At 40.3% G+C, this 24,218-nt stretch overlaps 1 protein-coding gene across 1 annotated transcript in view; it reads right to left on the reverse strand.

Annotated features, from left to right (window-relative positions):
- CEP192 (centrosomal protein 192) overlaps positions 1-22,195 on the reverse strand; it is a 74,641-nt gene extending 52,446 nt beyond the window's left edge. Inside the window, exons 1-17 of the mRNA XM_058805236.1 lie at positions 22,044-22,195; positions 20,337-20,387; positions 19,186-19,332; positions 18,578-18,789; positions 17,777-17,875; positions 16,579-16,719; positions 16,152-16,309; positions 15,269-15,419; positions 11,523-11,706; positions 10,814-10,915; positions 7,265-7,344; positions 6,456-7,117; positions 6,065-6,338; positions 5,159-5,281; positions 3,457-3,611; positions 1,920-1,966; positions 436-568 (exon numbers count right to left, since the gene is read on the reverse strand). Of these exons, the coding sequence (XP_058661219.1) occupies positions 436-568; positions 1,920-1,966; positions 3,457-3,611; positions 5,159-5,281; positions 6,065-6,338; positions 6,456-7,117; positions 7,265-7,344; positions 10,814-10,915; positions 11,523-11,706; positions 15,269-15,419; positions 16,152-16,309; positions 16,579-16,719; positions 17,777-17,875; positions 18,578-18,789; positions 19,186-19,332; positions 20,337-20,387; positions 22,044-22,154 (2,830 nt within the window). The 5' untranslated portion in view covers positions 22,155-22,195. The remainder of the gene's footprint in view (positions 1-435; positions 569-1,919; positions 1,967-3,456; positions 3,612-5,158; positions 5,282-6,064; positions 6,339-6,455; positions 7,118-7,264; positions 7,345-10,813; positions 10,916-11,522; positions 11,707-15,268; positions 15,420-16,151; positions 16,310-16,578; positions 16,720-17,776; positions 17,876-18,577; positions 18,790-19,185; positions 19,333-20,336; positions 20,388-22,043) is intronic.
- Between the last annotated feature and the right edge of the window lie 2,023 nt (positions 22,196-24,218).

Genomic DNA, 24,218 nt, shown 5'->3' on the forward strand with positions numbered 1-24,218 from the left:
TGCAGCATCTAAAGAGAGGTGAACTCAAACTCAAGTAAAAGTCCTTTTTAACTGCATGGGTGTGCTCTTCACTACAGAATTTTATCTCTACTGAACTGAACTGAAAATGTAGGTAGAGTTACCACTTTATTAAATCAATGCTGATGTTGCCACTTCTATCTTTGCTTCACAGTAACTGAGCACTATTGTTTAATTTTTTAGATTAAAATCCCAATTGTGATCTTCTCTGACAAATTCCATAGCCATCTACTCCTGTTACAATTTAAAAATAGTCAGTTTTCCAAAGAACAGTTTTCTTTAATATTGTTATACTACTTTTTTATCAAGCACAATCTGATATTAAATACTTAAGTAAAACAGAATCTTTCTTCTCAAGTATGCAATAACATTGAGACTAATTCTGACTCAGCTACCAAGAGTTATAAACACACCTACCAGTGGAATCTTCATCTGTGCTTAGAAGAGATGAGAGTTTCTCATTCTCCAAAAAACTTGAAAGGCTATTGCTAAGGTGAACACTTGAGATAACACCTTCCATCAGCTTTTCAGAAGGTTCAGATGGACCAACCTGTGAAAAGCACCCATAAAGAAATGTTTCTAGAAATTACTAACTATTGTATGAATTCAGTTAATATAAATAATTAATGAGGTGAATAATAAAAATAAAATAATTATTGAGGTGAATAATATTGCAAAACTCTGCAAACACTTTTTTTACTTATCCTAGGAAACACTCTAGTTCCAATGGACTTTGCCTGCTAGCTTCCAGAATGAATGCATGCAAGAAACATAGGAAGCATAAAAGGGGAAGAGCAAAAAAGCATGTGAAGGACACCAAACTTAAGAGATCTCAAAATAAAAAACTGAAACATTGGATTAGAGTTTACACTTGAAAAAACTGTCCTCCATCATTCATTGAGCTGCAATCCCAACTTTAATGTACAAAGACATCTCTCAATAGTTTCCTGCTCTGTTAAAACAGAGTCTCTTCAGAAATGGTACACACAGATCCAACTTTTGTTGGAAATTTCTCCAAAGGAGCACACTGAATTACTCAAAAAGCAATATTTCAGCTGAATCTAGTTAACCGCAAATACTTTATCTTTTCTATAGCTGAATAATTTTTAAAAACAGCATGATATAATGTCTGCTATGGATTTAGTCTCATATTCTTTGTGATGAACAGATCTTTGACACAGCAAAAAAAAGTCCAAGTTCATAAAGTAAAGAATTTGAAATGAAAATGAATTATGGTTTTCAGAAGACAGCCAACAAGCATTCAACTGCAACTCACTGACCACTGTGGCCCCTACAAAAATCAAGTGACAGAAAACTAAATCAGAATACTAGCTGACACGTTAAGGAGTATGTATTGGACAGCATTTGGTTACAGCCTGATGTGTATTTTCTACAAGGAACAGGAAACCCCCCCATTCCTGTCTGCAGTGGGTCTCTGTGACCAAAACTCTTCGCATCTCTAATACAGTAGATAAAAACAGGTGAAGCATAACCCTACCTGTCAATACCAGCAGCTATTTGCTAGCTCTGGATTGTGTACTTCAATTTCCAAAACCACTACAAAAGAATTCCTCAAAAGATGCTTCACTAAGACAGACTACAACTGGCATAAAATGCAAGGTCCATACAGTGACAAAGAACTACAAGACAGTGGAGGCTAGGAATAAACAACAGTTTTCACAGCTGAGGAATATTAGATGGAGTCATGTTCACACGGTACTAATGAAGTGATCTGCAAAATGAAGGCAAAGTGAGTCATGACAGCACCTTTAAAACACAAGATATACACAGTATAAAACAATAAACACAGCTCCATTCCTTCCTCCTCCTCTCACAGAATTAAATTTATTAGATTAATATTAAAAAACATTTCATTTCACTGTATTTGGAAAAGTTTTTACCTTGCTGTTTTTAACATCTGGGAGAAAACATATTCCAGTTGGCAAATCTGAAACATAAGAAGGTGGTGTAGAGCAGTATTTTAGTAGTAAAACATGAGAACATAAGTGCTGACTATTCTCTAAGTTTAAACTGAGCCTCTGGAAGGTCTTGGCATACACCATAGAAGTAACTCAAACATACAGATTACCACAACACTAAACCTTGAACGTTCTTATGACAATGATCTAAAGCATCTTGTTAAATAGGCAGAGTTTCATCAGGGCTAGAACTCTAAAAATGATCAAAGTTATTTATTGCCTTAAGGATTTCCACAAGGCAGCACAAGAAAGCAAGGAGTCCCAGTTTGTGCTAGCAGAAAGAGGAACAAGGGTTCTGTTCCACTGCTGCATTTCATCTATGGGACCAATTCTTGTTTTGGATCATTTAAAGCAGTTCCAAATGTCTTTCAGATCCACATATAATCCAGGTGGAAGTCCCACATGACAGAGAACAGTTTAGACTTGCACACACAAATTTTAGCAAAAAAGGTTTGTAATTCTTTAGTAATAGGTGTGAATAGAAGACAATTTTCAAATAATTTCCAAGTTAAAATCAAGTAACTAAATATGCCTGGCCACCATCAAGTCCAAACACTGGGCACTCTCAGTTTTCAAAAGCATCACCATTTTCTTGCCAGTTACTACCACTTACTCAAGACTACAACAACAAAGGACTGGAGCCAACACTTCCCTGTTAGAAGTGGATTTTATAAGTGTCTATTTATATTACCGGTCACAATACTTTATCATTGAACATGTTATCTGTCAAAATCATTAATACTTCATAAAAACCTATACAAATACTCAAAGTTTGGAAAAGGATAATGTCTAAAAGTATATATTTACTAATTGTATTTACTGACTTTTAAAGGACAAGTAGAATTTATTCACAGAACTGGCATTAGCAAAAACCCCAGACAAGCTTAATATCAGCCATACTATTAAAATTAATTTGGGAATATTCTTTTGTTGCCAGTACTCTACCCAGACTTCAGAAAAAGTATAGTTTTCACAGCAAGTACTCAAAACTATTTTTTCATGTATAACCCCACTAGAGGGGCATGCTTCCAACACCTACAGCAGCAATTAAAGACATCTATTACAGGTTGGAATGGGGCAAGAGAAGAGATGCCAGCTAAAACATAACCTTGCAGCCTCACACTTACTGAAATAGAAGGGGTAGAGAACAAGCTACAAACACTTCTTCCATAAAGTTCCTGAACTAAGTCAGATTACTACTGGCATTCTATTTATGGTACTATATAGCAAACACTTTTTTCAACAACTTGCTCTATAGCTTTGTACTTTGAGGAGAACTCAGAGAACATGTCAACCACAAGCTTTCTCTGTTTTCAATTTGCTCAAATCCAAGAGGTTTTTTTTCAAAACCCATTTATAATCTGCCATAAAACAGTGAAAGGGTCAAAAGAAGACATCTGCAGTATAAAAAGCTAATTACAGTGACAGTAAGTACACAACTTTTCTCAAAACGTAATACCTTTCAATTGTTCAACAGGCAAAAATTCACGTAAGGTACTTTGACTGTGATTTGAATGTTCAACAACATTCTGAGGTTGCTCTCCATATATTGAGTGGGATTCTTTCAAATTAACACAGGATGGCTGAGGGTCTTCAATTTGGGTAGCAATTTCCCTAGAAAGAGAATTATTTAAATGAAAAATCAGTTAGCTACACAGACCATCATCTCTTGAGATAAAGATTTGATGCATTCTCCAATTGCTTTATCTCAGTCTGTTGTTTCCAATATAGGATAGATTCTAGAGACCTGTCATTTTACAATAAAAGAATTATCAAAATTACAAGGACTTCAGCATCACAATCTAAACTGTGAAACAAATAGCGAAATTTCATGCAAAACATGTCTCTCTACCTATTTGTTCCTCTCTTTGATTTCCATAAAAAGAGGGGTAAGTATAAGGACAAAAGGGCTTACTCTGGCCAACTTCCATGATCCATTTGAGACCAAGACAAACACTAGGCAAGATTTTGCCAAGTTCACAATATCACCATTTCTGTTACACTCAATAAAGGACAAAATTATAAAGAACATGAGTTACTGAAATTGCATGTCATTAAATAACAGCTTTTGCAATTATGCAGGAAAGTTATCCTTCGCTTCTGGTTTTACAGAACATCCACACAGGCTTATAAACTAATCATGCCAGATGTTAAAGTTTCATACTTTTGCTTCAGTATTTCAAGTAAATAAATGAAAATAACATTTGAAAGTCTAAAACACAACTAGTCCATGTTCTGTATTTTGTTTTCTTTCTTGAGTACAATCAAGGCACTGACTCTGTCTCAAATCTTATGTTTTTTGTTTTGATTGAGCCCCACTGCCTGGGGCTCAATTTTATCAGTGAGAAAGGCACACAGTACAATTTGTGTCACAACAGCAGCACATCTGGCCTTGGTCAGAATATGCAACAGCTTCCAACACTTCCACCACTCAGCAATGCTTTCTCAAGTGTATCTCTAACAATAACTATTTCCTAAGAAATACCAATCACTGAGGCTACAAGAAAAGCAAATTTAATAGAAACTGTTGCTCCTTCTGTAAGCAAGCTGCCTGATACTTAATCCAAACATATTTATATCAGTGCAGAATGCTGTTCACACACATGACACGAACCAGAAACACCAGCTTAATTCTAGATTATGTAAAGCAAACTAGATAAATACAGGCCAAATTCAGGTAAGTCAATTAAATAATCATGCTTAGGACATTTTAAATTAGTATGACAACAAAACAAAATCTCACAGTCTAGGAAACATCCCTTGTGAAGATTTCATTCCTGTCACATATATGAAGTCCAATTAATCAATCAAACAGCAGAATGCTGCTGATGTAGGGCTGCACTGGCTAAGTGGCACCAGCCACTGAGTGGAAGGCCACTGGGTGCTTCCACGTGGCCCAGCACTATCCCCCTTCAGAAAACACAGAGGAGCTGGTTTTGTAGGAAAAGCTGCCCAGGCTGCCAAACACTGTAAGCTAACAGGCCAATGCACAGCTGAGCTCTCCAGTTACTGCAGGCCAGTAGTAAAAGCTGCTGCTTTCAACTCTGCAACTCAATTCTGAAATAGCCCATCATTAGCCATATAGTACATATACATCTATATACTAACTTACACTGTGCCTGCATTTTAGGACAGAATTAGATTTTAACTACCTCACTTACATGTCATCATGAAGGCAGAGGGCAACTCTTTCCATTGGCTCAGGATGTGACTGACTACTGTGAGAAGATCTGGATAGAGGTGAATGTTTCCCTTCTAAATAGGATGCACAGTCATCAGGAAGCCTGTAAATGTGGGGCAAAAAATCACACATCAGAGTCATTCTAATATGCACTGCTCCTGTTTTCCAGAAAATTGGGGGGGAAAAACTCGTATTTGTGACTACTTATTTCCTGTAAGTTAAGTTATTGCAATATTGTAGCTAATCTGTATTTACATATGTATCCTGAACACTCCTCTCCAGTCTTCTGTAGCTCTTCAGAGAAAAAACACATTACAGTTTTTAGTGGCTAGTGGTGTCCTTCTGGAAGGACAGGGTATTAAAGTCTCATCTTACTTGTTAAGTAACAGGACAGCAGTTAAGCACAAAGGCTTCAAATTGTTACTCTTTGCTCTACTCCTTGTTGAGCAAATTTTAGTTCTTATACATAATGCTGGATCTTACAGTTTCTAAAAGGAGCTAAATTCAGGTAAGTTCAGTGAACAGTTAACAGAGATCACACAGGTAAAAAATACATTCTTCTCTCTCATTCTCTTCTCTACACAGCTTCAAACTTGAGTCAAGTAAGCTGAAGAGACGAGTTAAAAGAGATTTGACAGTTACAGTCTAAAAATTAAATTAGTTTCGAAGAGCAGTTTTTGTAAATGTTAAGTATTCTACTAGTTACAAATTAAGTGTGAAGTTTACACGGGTAATACAGACAATCCTATGTTTGATTACTGAGATGCTGATTGGTAAATAGTTTTATCACCGACCAAGTAATCTGCAAAATTAATTTTTGCTCGCCAGAGTTAGATGCTTCAACTATTTTTTTTATATTTCTGAATGGCACTCACTGAGACCTCACCTGTTGTCACTGCCGTCTTGGCTCCTGGCGACAGTGGAGGCCGCCACAGGTAACCCCGGGTTGGAGGAGACGGTGACATTCTCAAAGAGCACACTCGCGCTGCTGTTCAAGGACTGGCCCAAGTAGCTCGGGAAGGTCTCGTCGGCGATACCCCTGAAGTCTTCCATCATCCCGCCTGGAACAGCACTCGGGCCGGCACCACCATCAGCCCCGCCCGGGCAGCATCTGCAAGCAGGACCCGAACACTTCACCCTCACATCACTGCCCGGGAAACCTGGAAAACCACCCCGCTTTAGCCACAGAAGTGCTCAAGAGCCGTTCCCAGCCCTCTCCCACCAAGACTTTAGAGGGACACGCTTTCACAGCGCTCTCGGAGCGCCCAACAACTCACTCCAGCGCCGCTGCGAGACGTGCCAGCCTATATTTAGCGTGTAAAGCCGCCCGGACCGGGCAGTCCCAGCCTGCCTTCCTCCCTCCGCGGCCCCTCCAGGGAGCACCTGGGGCGACCCCAACTCCGTGTGACGTCGGGCCGCGGCAGGAAGGCTCCCGCTGCTCACCGGCCACGCTCCGCCGCGCAGTTCGGAAGCCGGCGAGCGCCTTTTTGTCCAAAGAGGAGGGAGAGAAGGACTCTGCCCTTTCCGAGGGTTCCAGGTGCACCAGGAGCGCTGGCGGACAGACGGACCGACCGCCAAAACTCGGGATGGGATCCGCCGCGCGCCGCCACCGCAGCGCTCCCCAGCGGCCGGGCGGGCACCGCTCACTCCCCCGGCGCGCAACGGAAACGGCCGCGCGACCGACCCGCCCCACACCCGCGCGGCCGGCAGCGCATGCGCAGTGGCGCCGCGCGCGCCGCCGAAACTTTGGCGCTCCCTCCCGCGCAGCCAATGGCAGCGCCCCAAGCGGAGCCGGCCATGGGCGGGCACGGCGCGCGGTAGCGGACGGGGAGCGAGACAGTCTGGGCGGGGCAGGCGGCAGCGCTGATTGGGCGATGCGCGCGCGGCACCGCCCAGCCCCGCCCCCCCGGCCGTTAGCAGGAACGGGGCCGGGTGTGGCCTGAGGGAGCGGGAGTGGAAGCGGGAACGGGAATGGGAGCGGGAATAGGCGGCGGGGCCGCGGGCAGTGTGGGGAAGGGGAGGATGTCATCGGTGTATTTTGTCTCAGGTATTTGCTTTCAGGCCAGCCGGGCTGGGGTCCGGGTACGGGGACCAGGGAGTAGCTCCGGGTCTTCCAGGGAAAGGGCCGCTGAACATCCTGCCCGAGTCTGCTGTCCCCCGTCCTACCTAAAAATGGGAAAAACAAAAAAGGTCCATTCAGATTAATTCATGTGAAGTTGTTTTTATTCCCGGCTTTGTTTTCTGTCCCGTTTTTGCCATCTGAATCAGTTAGATGAGTGTGGCTTTTCTCAAACATTAAAATGAATATTATAGCTGAAAAATGCCAGTGACTTGTTTTTAAAATTTTAAAAGTTTAATAGTAATAAAATAGTTATAAAAATAGTAATACAATTAGAGTAATAATAATTTAGACAAATTGAATTAGGACAAAATGGAACAATAAGAACAAAGAGTTACGGAAGGTCCAGGTATCTTTTCTGGGCAGCATGAGCCCGAAAAAGGACCCACGTTAACAGAGGATTAACCCTTAAAAACAACAGCCTGTTGCATATTCATACACCTCATACATGATGCATAAATTCCACTCAAACACAGGATTCTGTCCGGTCATTGTCAACTTCTTCCTCCGAATCCTAACAGCGCCTTCGAGGCAGGAAGAAGTTCGTTTCTTCTGATGGGAGGGCAATAAATTCTCTTTCTCTGAAAGACAGGTGTCCTGTGGCTGCTATCTTGCTGCGAGTCCTTTCTTTAAAAACAGTATCTTGCATAGCATAGTTTCTATTTTAACCTTATGTTATAACCAAAACCTATATTTAACGCACTACTTAAGAGAAATAATACAGCATAACTTTCTAACGTAATACATATAATGTGAAAAATGAGTATTTTATTATTGGTTTTTCACAAATATTAAAATGAATATTATATGTGTTGTGTTAGAAAGTAATGCTGTATTAATTCTCTTAAGTAGTGTGTTAAATATATTTCTAGGTTAGAAAAAATGTTAAAATAGAAACTATGCTATGCAAGATACTTTTTTTAAAGAAAGAATGCGCAGCGAGATAGGAGCCACAGGACACCTAAATCTTTCAGAGGAAGAGAATTTATTGCCTCTTAGCAGAAGAAACCAACTTCTTCCTGCCTCGCTCAGCCTGAAGATGCCGTCATGATTAAGAGGAGGAAGTTGACACTGACCAGACAGAATCCTGTGTTTGAATGGAATTTATGCATCATGTATGAGGTGTATGAAAATGCAACAGGCTGTTGTTTTTAAGGGTTAATCCTCTGTTAACGTGGGTCCTTTTTTGGGCTTATTTTGCCCAGAAAAAGGTACCTGGACCATCTGTAACTCTTTGTTTCTATCATCTCATATTCCAAATTGTCCAAATTATTATTATTCTAACTGTTTTACTATTTTAAAACCATTTTATTACTATTAAAATTTTAAAAACAAGTAATTAGCGTTTTTCACAATTAGGCTGGAAAACAGAATCATTAGGGGTGGAAGGAACCTCTGGTCCAGTCCCACTGCCATGCCAGGGCAGGGTCACCAGAGCAGGGGGCTCTGGCTGGGGTTTGAATGTCTCCAGAGAGGGAGGCTCCACGGCCTCCCTGGGCAGCCTGTCCCGGTGCTCTGCCACCCTCAGAGTAAAGAAGTTCTTTCTCATGTTGAGGTGGAACTCCTTGTGTTCTAGTTTATGTACAGAACATGGAAAACTTAATTTCCATGCTGAAGCGTACATGTCACAGGGTTTTTTAAGTAGAGGATGTGCGCAGGTGCCTTCCAAATGTGTGTGTGTGCATGAAAACTTCTACAGATCTGCTTCAAATTCAGTGCTCTCCAGGATGTTTTCAGAATGCATTTCTATGGTTGTATTCCTTGTATGGAGAGTGAAAAATCCACATTTGTCGTAATAAGAAATTCATACTGATTCAAATATGTTCAAAACAAGACCAAACAACAGCAAAAGCAAAACCACCACAGACACAAACGGCACACACAAACCCACAAAACCAAAGAAAACAAAGAAAACCACCAATGCCATCTCATGGCTTCTACAGGACCCAAAACTTTCCAATCCTGGCAGCTCAAACTAAGATGTGCTCCAAGCACAGAAGCAGTAGAAGGGCTATTCTGGGTATTCTTGCAGAAGAAAAAGAAGTGTAGCCTTAAAAAGTGCTGCATAAATTTAAAATATTGCGTGTACCTGCTGTAATTATCCCTTTCAAAGCCCTTCTCTAATCTTCCCTCCTAGAGTTTTGCTGCCTATGTCCTAGGGCCCAGATCCTGCACAGAAGTTCACAGGCTTGAGTCAAGGAAGAAGAGTCTATGAATTTGAGGAAGCAGAGGTGGAAAGTCAGGGATGTGCATGAAAGGCTCCTGGTTTGGAGAGAGGTCAATACAAAATAGCAGGTAGGGGGCAAGGCAGGCATTGGCCCCAAAACCAGCCTGAGCTCATTTGCTGAGGTTAAAGTACTGGCCACTGTGTTCTAACATGACTTGTTTGTACTGAATCTTACAGCATGTTTCCATTAGTAAGAAGTGTGACTGGAATTAGGATATCTAATAATAACACATGTTCATCACAGAGGAAAAAAACGTGACCATGCTGAATAAACTATTAACACACTACTAGAAATTGCAAAAAATTGTCATTACTCTAACTGGTAATCAGTGACCTCTTCCAGGGTTAAGACATGAATGCTGCAAATGGTTTAACACTTAAAAAATATGTTTTGTTGCTTCCATATCAAGAAACAATTTGGTCTGGTTTAGGACTATATTCCAGTGTAATAGTGTTGATTTTTATTTTTTCAGTTATTCATTCTCCCTTAGAGGAACAGTTACTTTCCACCCTCCATTTAAGTATTATCTTTTAATCATGTAGCATTTATGTTTACCATAAAAGTTGGCATGGTTTCATGTTAACTTTTTCTAGTAAAGTTACAAAACTTTTTTTTCCTTCTGTTCACTTCTGTTCCTGTTGGCTGGAAAGTATCAGCAGCCTCCCTCCACAAATGTTCAGCAAGCACATTCTAATACCAGTGTACCTCATGGGTTTTTAAATTAAAACTTGATTCCTCAGAGAAACAAAGAAACACATGTGGTGGATCTGAGCAAAGGAAGTTTTCAGAACACAAGTAAAGTTCATAGGAACATGTCATTTTGGAAAAATACAAGTTGTCCTCTCCCTTACCTCACAGTAGTGGTCTAGGAAACAGGGTAAGTCCATTTTGAAGCGCATTGAAAGATACAATTACACTTTGGGTTTCTGCAGCACAAAGGCCTCCTCTTTCCTTCCTTCCCCCAGGATCTGCCCAAAAACCTCAGCAGTCCCATCCTGTGCAGTAATGCTACTCCTGGGCAATACCAAGCATTCTTTGCCCAGCATTGTCTTCCTGCCTGCCTTGCACCAGTCTGAGTCAGTGCCAACATACTGATCCACAGCAGTGATGCACCCTCCCGTGCTGACAGCACAAAAGACATTTGGCATTTTTCAAGCTAGCACTCTTTCTTCAAAATGCCCTCATTGAATTCAGTCACTGGAAAAGAACTGAGAGGTAATGTGAAACCCAACAGCTCTAGGAGCCTGCACAGACCTCCAGCACAGCCATGGGAAAAGTGAGAGCACACCTTGTGGCACAGACTGGGAATATGCAGCTGCACATCAAGAATGGCACAGAGCAGAGCTAGGAGAGTGGACACCTGATTCAGAAAAACTCCTTCATCAGGAACCTGTTAAAAAATAATTACAAGGAAAGACATAGAAATACAGACCTTTCAGAATAAGTTTATTAGTCAACCACAATTATAAAATTTAAATATTTATATAGCAAGATGGAAAAACCTTAAGTAATCAAACACTTCAAGTTATTTTGCTGCAGTATACGCAGGAATGGTTTTGTTTCTTTAACAAGGTGATCCAACATCATTCTTCACTCACAAGTGTCTTGAAGGCATGTCTAATTTTGAGAATGTGTATCACACATAAATGCAGTATACAAAATGAAAAAAAATAAAGACCATACTAAACTGATTCAAAAAAGATTAAAAAAAAAAAAAAAACCCCAAGCAAATTGAAACCATCTACTCCATAAAGAGTGCATGGCTAATACTGTTTATGTATGTTCCCAAAATTCAATGGGTACAAAATAAAATGGTCTTTGATACACAAATAACATGTTCTAAATGTTTTTTGTTTCACAAAACATGCATGAAGCTCCCACATGTTTAAAAAAGTCTTTTGTACCAGAGAGGGAATACAAAGGCAGCCAGAAATGGAAGCATTCACAAACACCCAGAATAAGGCCCTTCAGAATTTATTCAAAGTAACACATTAAACCCCTTCATTCTCAGGTAAAAGATTAAGAGGCCGAGACACACATCGTCTGCGAGGGAGAGGATACTGGAGGTTGGCAGTGTCAGCATCACAAGACTGCTCTATCAGAGGAGGAGGAGGAAGGAGCTGGGCATGACTGGACCATCTCGATCCAGCCCGTGGGGAATCCAGAGGGGGAAAGAAATACCTGAAACAATTAAGAAAGGAACAAAACACCAAAACAAAAAAAAAAAACAAACAAAAAAAAACGAACAAAAAAAAAAAAACAACAAAACAAGAAAAGAAGAGAAAGGTAGTAAATACAAGGAGAACCAAAGGGGAGAAAAGACATGCTGGAAAAAAAAAAGGCTTTAGTATATCCATGCCAAAACCAATCAAACATAACAGCAGAAATCAAGGCTTGTAATTCAAAACAAGACAAATCTGGAAACTCTTCTTTAAAGCAAAATAATAGTCTTCTCCATCAAAATTCATTGAAAATACCATAGTCACAGTCCTAGCATACATTTTTACAAAAGAATGGATTACTTTGAAGTCAAAAAGGTGGTGTAGTACAGCTATTAACAGGCTTTCATTCTCCCAGAATTTCTGTGATTTGTTAACAGCTTTCAGTAATGTTTTCTTTGTGACACAAAATATACATTAAATATTATCAAAGTACACTTGCTGCATATGCATCTAATTCAGATTAACTTCACAGCATTTCTAGAAGACGTAAAAACACCACTTTTTACATTAATGATATACATTTACAAAGAATAACTGCTTTGAATGAAATACAGTCTTTGTGTCTATTTACATATTTCTGCAAAATCCTCAATTTTGTGTAAATTCAAGATTTCTGGTGAATGCAAGATTCAGAATTATGCCACTCCATGTCATTTTGCTGCTGCTTTTATTAGAACTTACCCGTAACACTTGTGCATTTTAGTATAACTATATTATGTTTTCTGTCTTGTTTACAATTCTGCGGACTTACAACAAAGAACAGCTATCAGTTTATTAACGAAGTTATGGGACAATTAACAACAAACTGCATTTTGGTTTCTATCTCTGTATGGCTAAAGTGTTTGCATTTTTCAAGGATATTACGTTGAGAGAATTTAAGTATTCCATGTAATTATAACTCTTACCACAGGAATGTACAAATATGTAACAGAGAAAGTACTTCTTTCAGGATGAAGTATGACAGTACTTACAAAACATTTATTTGAAGTCATACTAAAGAATATAAACGAAGCAATAACAAACCACTAAAAGCCATCATCTGTACAATTGTCAAAACAGATTTCTCACTTCTTTAGAACTAACAGTTGCATATATATTACAAAGCAGTTACAACCTTGTAATGTTTAGGGAATCCTTATCAAATGCTGAACACTCTGAAATGCAAAACAAATTGGTTCTCAAAACAATTTTAATGGAAGTTACTGTAATGGTCGTTTCCCTCCTCCCATCCCAATCAAGGACAAAAATTCTTGTTTTTAATCACAAACTATCTTTTAATTTTACAAGCTTTCAAAAATATGTTCTGATGGAAGTTTTGGGGTTTGGGTGGATTGTTTATGTTTTTTTCCAAACAAGATGCCTCTCCAAATATTTTTCTATCAGGCGTTCCATCAGTATCAAACTGTGCGGGCTAGTAGAAAAAATGCACACAACGTGTTTTAAAAAGGCTTTCTGAACAGTATTTAGTAGTTAGCAGGCTGCTGGTGTCTTGGGAGAGGTCAAACGGCGCTGGGGAAGGGGAAAAAGGAGTTCGTTTTCCATTCCTGTGCATGCAACAAGCAGCAAAACACCAAAGTTACTCCAGTTAGCTTGGTATCAGCTCTGCTTTCTGTTAAAAAGGACATAATACAAATGGAGAATGGAAATTGTATCATAAATCTACACACACAATTACATCAACATAATAATACAGCCCTACTGGTTTATTTCCTAACAATCTACATCACATGTTCTGAAATTTATTTCGAGTACAAATTCAGTTTGGCCATAGCGCTTTTATAAACTTTCCCAGATCTGCCTGTGCTATAGCTGTCTTAAGTGTTTAAACATATAGACATGAAACACAGCATGTACAGTCAGAGACAAGTAATGTGTAGGATACCTATTTAGTCAAATGTCAATGCATGAATCTTTATCAGCACGTTAACACTAACACAGAAGTTAGCAGCTGTGCTTACACAACTCAGGCCAGTATCACTACAAAAGAAAGCCTGTAGTAAAGTGTGTATCTTTTAATGTAAGGCTCAATCCTAGGACAAGACACCATACGTCCCAAAATTCCACAGGCCCTGACTTAATTCTGGAAATAACATTGTTTTACAAATCAGAGGCAAGAATAATTTATTAAAAACCAAAACAAAACACCTTCCAATACAGAGCAATGAAGGGAATAGAAATAATGCTAGAAGTTTCAGCTGCACAATGGCTTAGCACCAAGTTCAGGGACAGGAGAAGAGCCACGAGAGGGGTGGAGATGGTTAGTCTTGGTGGCAGCAGAGTCTTAGATAAGGAGATTGTAAAACCACACCCTATGCCAAAGAGCTGTAAGACAGCCTGCATTTCCCCACAGGAGCCCAAGCAAATGCAGCTACATAGCTCTGGATATACCATGTCCAAGGCAGGGCTGCATTTCATTCGCTACACTGCAAGTAGAATCTGGAATCATGACTAACATAATTTTGCTGCCCTTTCTTGTTGGGACCGTGCCCATTACCACCTCTTGTGTCCGCATTTATCTTGTGAGGAAAATGTGAAACCTGTTCTCTGTTCAACAGGGCTAGGGATTGTGAACTGCCATTCAGGATTGACTGCTGAAAGGGCAAGAGGGGATAGGCTGGTGCTACTCTCCACAAGCCAACTTTTCCAATAAGCCTTCCAAACTGAAAAAACCCCACATGAGTAACCGCACATGGACAGAAAGGAAACTATCCCAAGGCACTTGAAACAAAGGTGGCCACAAAACTTGGAAACCACTGCTATGGAATCTGCCCAGATCTCATTCTTATATAGGACTTATAATTCTGTAAAGCTCATTGTACACACTGCACCATATACATGCAAGACTCAGCATATTTCTACATTTCAGTGTGCACAAATGAAAATGTTTTTTCAGAAGAGGCAGTAAAATTTACTCACTAAAAAGCAACTATTACAGAACAAAAACCTAACAGAGATTGGGTATATTATTTGCAATATGAATGCCATATGAGGAAAATTTTAAAACCACAGAACTTTTATTCAATTGATGCTACACACCTGAAAAAACAACTAAATCACACCAACATTTGATTGTTGAAACTGTTATCAAGTAACTTTTCTTCTTTCCCTTCTGCTATATTATCCCAGAAAAAAGACAGAATTTGTTGCTGGCATTTTTGCTTCACTTTTAAGCATATATCTAAACCAAAAGGGCAGTTACACACCAGTAGGATGAAGCTTCTCCTTTGAAACTATTTCAGAAATGTTGTTTTTAATAATATGAAAGGACTAAAAACCAAAATAATTATTTATATTGCTTATTTATACAGACTGATTCAGTATGACTTACTGTTTTGTTCATTTTCCTCTTAACACCTGCATAACAGATGAACCACAGAGCAAAACCAGAGGAGCTTATAGAAGTACTCATGCAATAAATGACACTGCACTTTAAAAACATGTAAAACAAATATGAGAGCTAAATGAAATAAAGATTCAGAGAAAAGACTACTGAAAATCAGTCTCTCTACTACTTAACCTACCTGCTGGCAGATGATCCATTTAGTGAATTCTGCAGACTTGTATTGGCTGAACCTAGAGAGGCATTAAAAATTCCCTGCTGAGAACTACCATTCACTGGACTCCCATTACCTTTCAGTATACCAGTACACTTCCAGTTGTCCATGTAATTAGCTGCAAACACAGATATACAGACACTGTTAGTTTCTCTTCTGAAGCTCAGTTTCTCTACAAATATGTTTCAACTGCCCCACACCTGGTGTGAATCACACCTGAACTTCAATACCTATATATAAATTCCAAACAGCTGAGGATCCGGCCCTTTAGCTGCCTGATATTCTCTGCCTGTCCATAATTTAAAACTCAGTTTCCACTGTTACAATACTGAGGAACAAATAAGAATGTGTAAGGTAACTGCCAGTAGATTTTTATTGTTGTTGTTGTGGGAATTTTGGTTTGGGTTTTCTTTTTTTTTTTTTATTTGGTTGGTTGACAGAGGGGTGCATTTATTTGTTTGTTTTCTCTTTAAAATGTACACAGAAAAAAGCCATTTGCCTGGACATTGTGAATGAATGTAGATTTTCTAGGTTTAGAGGAAAATTTCCAAGTCAGGGAAAATATCCACCTTACTTTTTAAAATGACAACTTTATGTAGCTCTAGTCTGGTGAAACAATTTCAGGGTACAGTAACAACTATTCACAGCAGCCTAAATCATGCAAGTATTTCACGCAGAAAGTTATTTCTGAATTCTGTTTTTCTTAAACATAAACAGAAACATAGACAATAAAAATCTATCTTTCACAAATCTAAAATGGACACTCACTCCAAAATTATGTTTTGAGTAAAATTTCTCAAATATATTCACTAGACTACAAAGTTAATGTGATTCAAGTGGGTGACCTTACCCTTCCAGAGCCTAACACAGCCATCATCACCAGAGGAGGCAAGCACTGTGCCTGTAATATTCCAGCTCACTCGCCACACCTGGGAGTTGTGATTATCAAACTGTGCCACAATATGAATTTCAAATTTTGTTAATCCTCCTGATGAAGTCAATTCTTTCCTGTTTAAGAGAAAAGTGACAGTTCTGCACACAACTGTTCAAAGGTCTGGGCTTGAACATGATGTCAGAGACTACTAAATCTTTGTAATAACAACTGTTATTAGATTAGGTATTCAGACAAAATTATAGACTTGCTCACAATCTTGTCACCTTAAAAATCAGGTTGCTAAAAACAATCCTGCACACATTATTTCTTTTGCTTTGCAGAGACAATTTGAACAAGATTGTATAGTGTGCATCACATCAAACCATCTTCCTCTTAAGCTCACCTTAGAGGTTTTAGTGTGAAAATTCGTACGTCTTTGGTTGCTACAGCCAAGATGTGGAAGGATCTTCCCAGATTTGGAGCAAATGCAATATCATGTACAGGATCTGTGACTGTCATCAGAGCTTCTGCTTTTGCATACTTCCTGTAGAGGGCAAGAAATTAACCTTTAATGCCATGAAAATTGCCAGTGATTAAAATTATATAGACCAGATATAGTGGAAACGGGGAAAAGGGTTAAGAATACATGATAAGACTTGGAAAAAAAACTTTAAACATAAATTTCTGCAATAATTTCAAGCAAATTTCTTCAGAAATTGAATCTATCAGATACAGTGGCCACTAAGTACAGTATGCTACAGTATTGTAAGTCATACAACAAAGCAAGGATTGCAGTACAAAGGACATTTTTGTCTGCAATTGGAAAAGGGAAATGAAGAGAAATATTCCATTCACAATTCTAAAGGGAATTTGCATCTCAGTAACTCACTAAATTTTCCATGCTTTTAAGCAGACTACTGTCTGCCTCCTCTGCTGTATGATAAACACATATTCCATTTTCTTAGTACGTTACAGTAACTTTATTGTTAATGCATGGAGAGCATTGCCTGAAGCTGGGCATAAAATCCACAGAACACTCTGGCTCCTTTCCCACATCGGTCACTCCCAGTCAAACACAATTTGATAGCAATCTCTGCTATCATTTAACTGGAAGTGGTGGTGCACAAACTTAGTAGCCCTTTCTGGTTCTGTGGACTCTTGACTGTACAACCTGAACTTTGACAGACCATGAGCAACTCACAGCACTTTCTGTCATTGTAATAATACCTTTAAAATCATTGTAAGGTGGCCTTGAACAAAACAGTGCCTGGTGCAGCGCAAGTCAAATTTCAACTGTTAATTCCTTGTGCAAAATTAAACACACAATTTAACAGACACAGAACAACAACTCTCCCTTTAAAATGCTGGTAAGAACACTGACACTTCTGCACTGACAGAGAATAAAATTATCAATATCATCTCTGTTAACATCAGTTACCATTCTGAGGTCTCCCTCTCTTTTCCTACCCAATGGATCAGAGACAAAATTAAGATATTTTTATTTATTACTCCACATCTAATGATAGGAATAAAAGGTCATATATCATAAACAACTTCATAATCCCACAAATGTTATATATTATTATTATTATTTAGCATACCTGGTATTTTCATTATATTCATAAATTTGAACCTTAGCCAGTATATTTGGACTGTTGTCATCACTTCCTACAGCGATCATTGGAGAATGTGCTCGAGAGCTAAAAGGTGAAAACAAGTATTGTTATATTTACATATTATATCTATGTGTATATATAATATTAATATATAGTATTTCCCATAGAAAGTACACCAAGCCATTTGTTAAATTTCAAACACATTATCTATAGAGAAAACAGAACACCATCACAAAATACTGCAAGGAAAAAATCCCAAAGAAAGAGGAGTTAAATGCTATTCAGAGTAACCACTATCTCACTCTGTTGTTTTGAAAGCCCACCTTATACACTCACTAAGGTGAAATCATTAGACATTATTCAGCAATTCAAGATGATGTTCTCAGAGAGAACTGACTTTCCATAACAGAAATTGCATCTGCAGTCTAGTATTTGCCACCAGTTTCATAGCAGAGTCTGCATTCTTTGCAGCGCTTTTAATTATTGATTTAGTGATATTTCTATCAGTTTTCAGAAGATAAATCACATAAGCTAAATGTACATGGATTTTAGTTTTTAAATCAGCTTTTATCCTATCCCATGCATTAAAGTGAACTCCTGTATGCTGAACCTTCAGCATGGACTACTGCTAATGAATAAAAGAGTAACTGGATCAGCAGGACACAACACTGTGTCCACAGGGAAAGCCATTAAGCGCTTCTGGACAAAGAGAAATCAAAGCAGTTCAGCTTTGAATGGTTTTTCCCTTCCTGTTACAGTCATAAAGCAAATGTTTTAGTAACATACCTTGAAGGATTCCAAGAAATACAACTGCAGCTGAGCTTACATGAGATTTCATGCTGCAGTGACCACTGGCTGAGATTCATCACATCTGGAGCTTCATAGATCCTTACAACTCCATCTGCTGAACAGGTTGCTAACATAAGACCCATGTGCTTGGGAGCAAACTTCACATCTGTAACAGATGTTCTACTGTCTACTAGAGTGGTCCTCTTGACCTGCAAGGAAATTTCCATCAAAAATTTATTTCCTAAGGAAGGCTAATCAAAGTCTGACAACACCATTTCATAGGATTGCTTACATCTTCCACCAAAAAATTCCTCCCCAACTTTTATATTGTTTCAAAGATGAACAAGAACAGCCGGTGTTGTTTCAAATTATCCCTTGTCAGAGAAAAACCCAACTGTAGATGGGAATTCATGTCTGCCAGTTGTTTGCCAGGGAACATCTCATTATGAAACATTGATAATAGTGACACAAACTGGCCTGAATGCAACCAGTTAGCTGTTTTCCTCAAATGCTTCAAAAATACTTCCTTTGTGTTGGAATGTTGCCACAAATGAACAAAACATAGCCAAAATCAGAACTTTACAGCTACAGAAAAGAAGTCTCACCCAGTGACTCTGGCCTCGGAGTTTATCATTTGACTCTCCCACTATTTCTTCCCATACAGCTGCTGTTCTATCAAAGGAGCAGGAAGCCAGGACCTGCCCAAATTCAGGATGGGCCCATGTCACACGCCACACTGATCCACTATGTGTCTGCAAGAAAACATCAGAACACTGCAGAGAAGCAAACTTACTGCCTTAGGAACCATATATTTTCAAGACTTTCTGAAAAAGAGAATTCTAGGAACTAGTAACACTGTTCCTCTGAAACCTATGTTCTTTTATACAAAGTTACATATCAGCTGTTGCAGTTCCTTATTCTAACCATAACTGCAAAGCTGTTGCGCTTAGTGTTGAAATGCAATTATTACAAGCATATTTCAAGGCATCATTTATTACTACTTTAAGTTCCAAACTATGATTTTGCCTTGATGCAAAAAGTACAGTTTTGTTCTCCATCAAATTTCAACCATTACCATGTTCCTTTCTGGCTTGCCTGTACTTTTCAAAAGCACTTGTAAGCATTATTAATCTTCTTTTTAATATGAAGCTCCTCTTTCATACCTAGTCAACATTCCTGTCTTAGAGAAGGGGAATTCAAAAGCCTCCCTTGCGCTGACATTTACAGGGATGAATGCATTGTGGTCCTATTAAACACAAGTTTAAGAACAATTCAGAAGCTGAATGCACTAATTATCCAGATGAAGCAGAGCATCTCTATGACACAGTTCTCAGAAAGGTTTTGGAGAACAAAAAGCAGAGGTCAGATGTTGTAACATTTAATAGCCAGACATTTTCCTTTTAATTTCCCCCTTCCTGCTTTTTTTTTTAAGTCTTACTATACACAGAAGGAAATATTAAAAATTAAGGTACTGTTTTCCACTCCCTGAACACAGTCACTAATAATATTTACTAAGACTCATCTGCCAACATAACTAGGTACTAACAAGAGCAGACTGCATATTAGCATCTGCTTTAAGTGAAAGGCATTAGAGATACTTTACAAAAGCAAAGAAAAAGTATTTTACACAAGACATACAGAATCTACATCAAACCAAAAACATTTCTGCTCGAAAATTCAGCAGAAATGAAGCATGGTTCTCCAAAAACAAAGGAGAAATTATGATTATGTCTGTGTAATTTTTACAAATACAAACCTTCCAGCTGGCAGTGCAATGCCAATCTCCATTTTCACTTTTGTCCCAGACCTAATAAGAAATCAAAATACAATTTGTAAATAAACCTCACTGACTAGTACTTTAAAGACACAACCATTCATATGTATAAAATAAAAACAAACAAAAACATACACACACATCCCCACTAAACCTTTTCATCCAGGACACTGTATTGGGTCCAGTACAAAATTGCACTTTACTCCACCATGAAACTATCCCTATTACAAGTAGGGAGAAGAGGCACTGCCTGCAAAACCCACTATTTTATGTCTTCTATCTCTTTTTAAACAGTAAATTACATAGAAGAGAAATTATTACAATTCTCAAAAGTTCATTCACTTTGTTCCAAGAGCACACTGTTCTGTTTCATTCCAGAGCCCCCAGCATCCTCACGTGCTCAGCTCTGGCTGCAAAACCCAAATGCAGCTCCCAGCACTCATCCCAAAAGCAGAGTAGGAGAGTAAAATATACACAAAGGTAGTGGGGGAACAGATCTTGGCTCTTTTTATGAGATTTCTGCCTTGATTTTTAACCACATGCAAGTCACTGAACCTTCCCCTCTCTTGATTTCCCATACATCTTTATATTTACGAGTTTCTTACTGAAAAATTATGTAGGAAGTCATGAACATAACCAAATGAAAGACACTACCTGACACTCACTCCTGTTAGTCACTCATTCACTCTGAAGCTGTACTAAAAGTCACCTCACATCTGCCACTCTGGCTCTCCAACACAGCCTGGGTCATGTTGTTCCTCTGGTCGGAGGGACATTCTGAACATTCTCATAAAGGATTCAGTTATGACCGGAAAGTAACATTACACTGCTAGAGAACAGTTTCTGTGTTCAACCCACCTCATGGTATCTTTTTTAAGAACTGCACACTCTTAGTAGTCAGTCCAAAGCAAAGGCTTTGGCTTATTTTCTGGGTGGGGGGGTGCATTTTATTGTGGTTGGTTATTTGCTTTTTAGTCTGTGGTCAGGGAGAACAGGCTACTTCTTGGTTTTTAAGCCTGATATACATGTGACACAGCTTTCTACAGAAAAGTGACTTTTTCAACCATTTATCTGGATTTAATAACAAACATGTCTGCTCTCTGCAAATTAGATTTAAATCTATCCACGTGACTCCCAAATATTTGCCCATCTTCTCACTATGCACAAAAAAAAGCAATCAACTTTTCCTTTAAGTAAATGTAAAATGCTACTTTAATTCCTCTATAGGAACGTAAAAATGAAGACTTCTTGTACTCCACACTTTCCCCAGTCTGCCAGGACACACGGAACACTCCGGATTTTTGCTTACTGGCACTTCACCTCCTTCTCACAATAAATACAGATTATTGGCACTAAATTACGAAACAGTATTTTTTTTCCGTAAGCATTCTTTAATAAACACAGATTTTCAGCTGAATGAACTCCACAAGCGGCACGGCTGCAGGCACAGCAGCCGGGAATGCGTTCCCTGCCGCAGCCCCGGGTCGGAAGCGGAGTTCCCGTGTTTACTTACACTCGTTAGCGCGCACACAAACACAACGGGCACTGTGCGCTACAACCTCCCGCCCCACGGCCCGACACCGCACCGGGACCCGCCGCGCACCGAGCCCTCGGCCGCGCCCCGGCCCGCCCGCAGCCCGGTAGGCCGCGACACTGGCGCATCACCAGGCCCGGCGGCTCCCCGCTCACCTTGACGCTCTGGTCGCTGGAGCAGGTGGCCATGCGGCGCCCGTGGAAGTCGAAGGACACATCGTGGATGAGGTCGCGGTGATCCGCGGCGATGCTGCGCGCCACGAACATCCCGCCGCGGCCGCCACGCGCGCGCACCGCGCACGCCTCACGCGGCGGGGCGGGGCGGGGCAGGAGGCGGGGCCGACGCCGCCGCGCGCGCAGCCGCCACAGCCCGCCCCATGCGTAGGGGGCTGCTCCGCGCATGCGCGATTCTTCCCACCGCCGGGAAACGCGGGGCAGGGACCGGACTGGAGCGCACCGGACCGGACCGGACCGGACCGAACCCGACCCGCCCCGATCCGATCCGATCCGATCCGATCCGACCCGACCCGACCCGACCCGACCCGATTCGATTCGGAGTCGGCCACTGGGGGTCGGGGCGATGCTGTGTGGGAAATTACTCTGCTGCCGCTCCTGATTGCGACATGTACCCTCGCGAAGTGACAGGACGAGAGGCCGTAACCTCAAGCTGCACCAGGGGAGGTTTAGGTTGGACATTAGGAGGAATTTCTCCTCAGGAAAGGTGGTTATATACTGAAATGGGCTGCGCAGAGGGGTGGTGGAGACACCGTCGCTGGGGTGTTTGAGGAAGGACTGGACGCGGCACTGGTGGCATGGTGGTGTTCGGTCTCGATGGTCTTAGGGGTCTTTTCCAGCCGAGCTGGTTCTGGGATTCTTCTGTGGGGTTGCTGTGCCCACAGCGCCGCAGTCGCATTCCATAGCGGGTCCGAAAAGCTGCAGAGGTCGCTGTGGTAATGCAGATCAATAAACAAACACTCGGCGCTGTGGGATGTACTGCGTTTGCTTCGTTAATGATTTACGGTACTAATGAGCCCAGTCAGATGAGCCTTGAGACCTGCTTCCTTGTCGGGGAAGGATTTGGGAGGGTGAAGTTCGTGACCGACAGTGCAGGCAGGGGAGGAATCCGCGGCCAGGTTGAGAAACTCCTCTGAGGAAAGACTAAGAAAGTTGAGATTGTTCAGTATTGGAAAGAGATGGCTTAGGGGTGACCTAATAGTGGCCTTCTAGTACCTGAAGGGAGCCTACAGGAAAGATGGAGAGACATTTTTTACAGGGGTGTGTAGTGACAGAACAAGGGGGAATGGATTCAAACTGAAAATAGGTTCAGATTATCTATTCTCAGTTTTCAGATTAGATATTAGGGATAAATTCTTTATTGTGAGGGTGGTGAAGGACCATACAGGATGCCCAGGGAAGCTGTGGATTCCCCATCCCTGGAAGTAGTCAGGACCAGGCTGGCTGGGGCTTTGAGCAAGCAGCTCGAGGAAACATGTCCCTGTCCCTGACAGGGGGGTGGAAGTAGATGGTCTTTAAGGTCCTTCCCAAGCCAGGTTATCCAATGATTCAAAGTGAGACATGGTGGGTGCTGGACAAGATCCAGGCTATGAAGTAGAAGAAGCAGAATAGAGCCTGGCATGTGGTAGGAAACGCATCCCGAGTGACTGAGCTCTATGAGGGAGCTATAGAGCAGTGATGACTGGTCTGTAGTCAGAGGGCTGTGCAAAATAATGGAACCACAGCAGATGGAGACTCCCGAGGGCTCAGTACTTTCACCCTTGACCTTCCACCTTTTAAGGAGCTCTTCACTACAAGCAGCACTTTCTTCCAGTTTGTGTCCTGCAGTATCTCCTCACAAACTGGGGCATGCAGCTTATTTGCCAATACCTTTTAAATACCATTCATTTGTTGTAACGCTGAGCACAAGACTGTTACAGCATCCTGTTTTTAAGGAATGTTTGATCTGCAAGCTTTGTTATTTGCTGACTGTTCTGAAGATAGCTACAATAGTGGACAAGTATTAGCAAAGCGAGGATAATTAATGCGCTATATTCCAAATAACAATAATGCAGTCAGTAGATTTAAGAGAAAAAAAATTATTAGCATGGCAATAGACAGTGAAAGCAAATACATTTGTATTTAACTGGTTTATATTTCAGGTTCAAAACAGTACTGAAGTCATCAGAACACCTCCAGTGCCTTAAAGCTATGATCCAGTTTTCCAGTCATCTATTAAAGGCGAAAGGATGAAATTCCCTGACATCAGATATATTCAAATTCTCCAGATTCAAGTCAGAGTTAGACCTTTTCTAGAAGATTTTTGGTAACTGCAGC

The sequence above is a fragment of the Ammospiza caudacuta genome, chromosome 1 (assembly GCF_027887145.1).
Source record: "Ammospiza caudacuta isolate bAmmCau1 chromosome 1, bAmmCau1.pri, whole genome shotgun sequence".
Lineage (NCBI taxonomy): Eukaryota > Metazoa > Chordata > Aves > Passeriformes > Passerellidae > Ammospiza > Ammospiza caudacuta.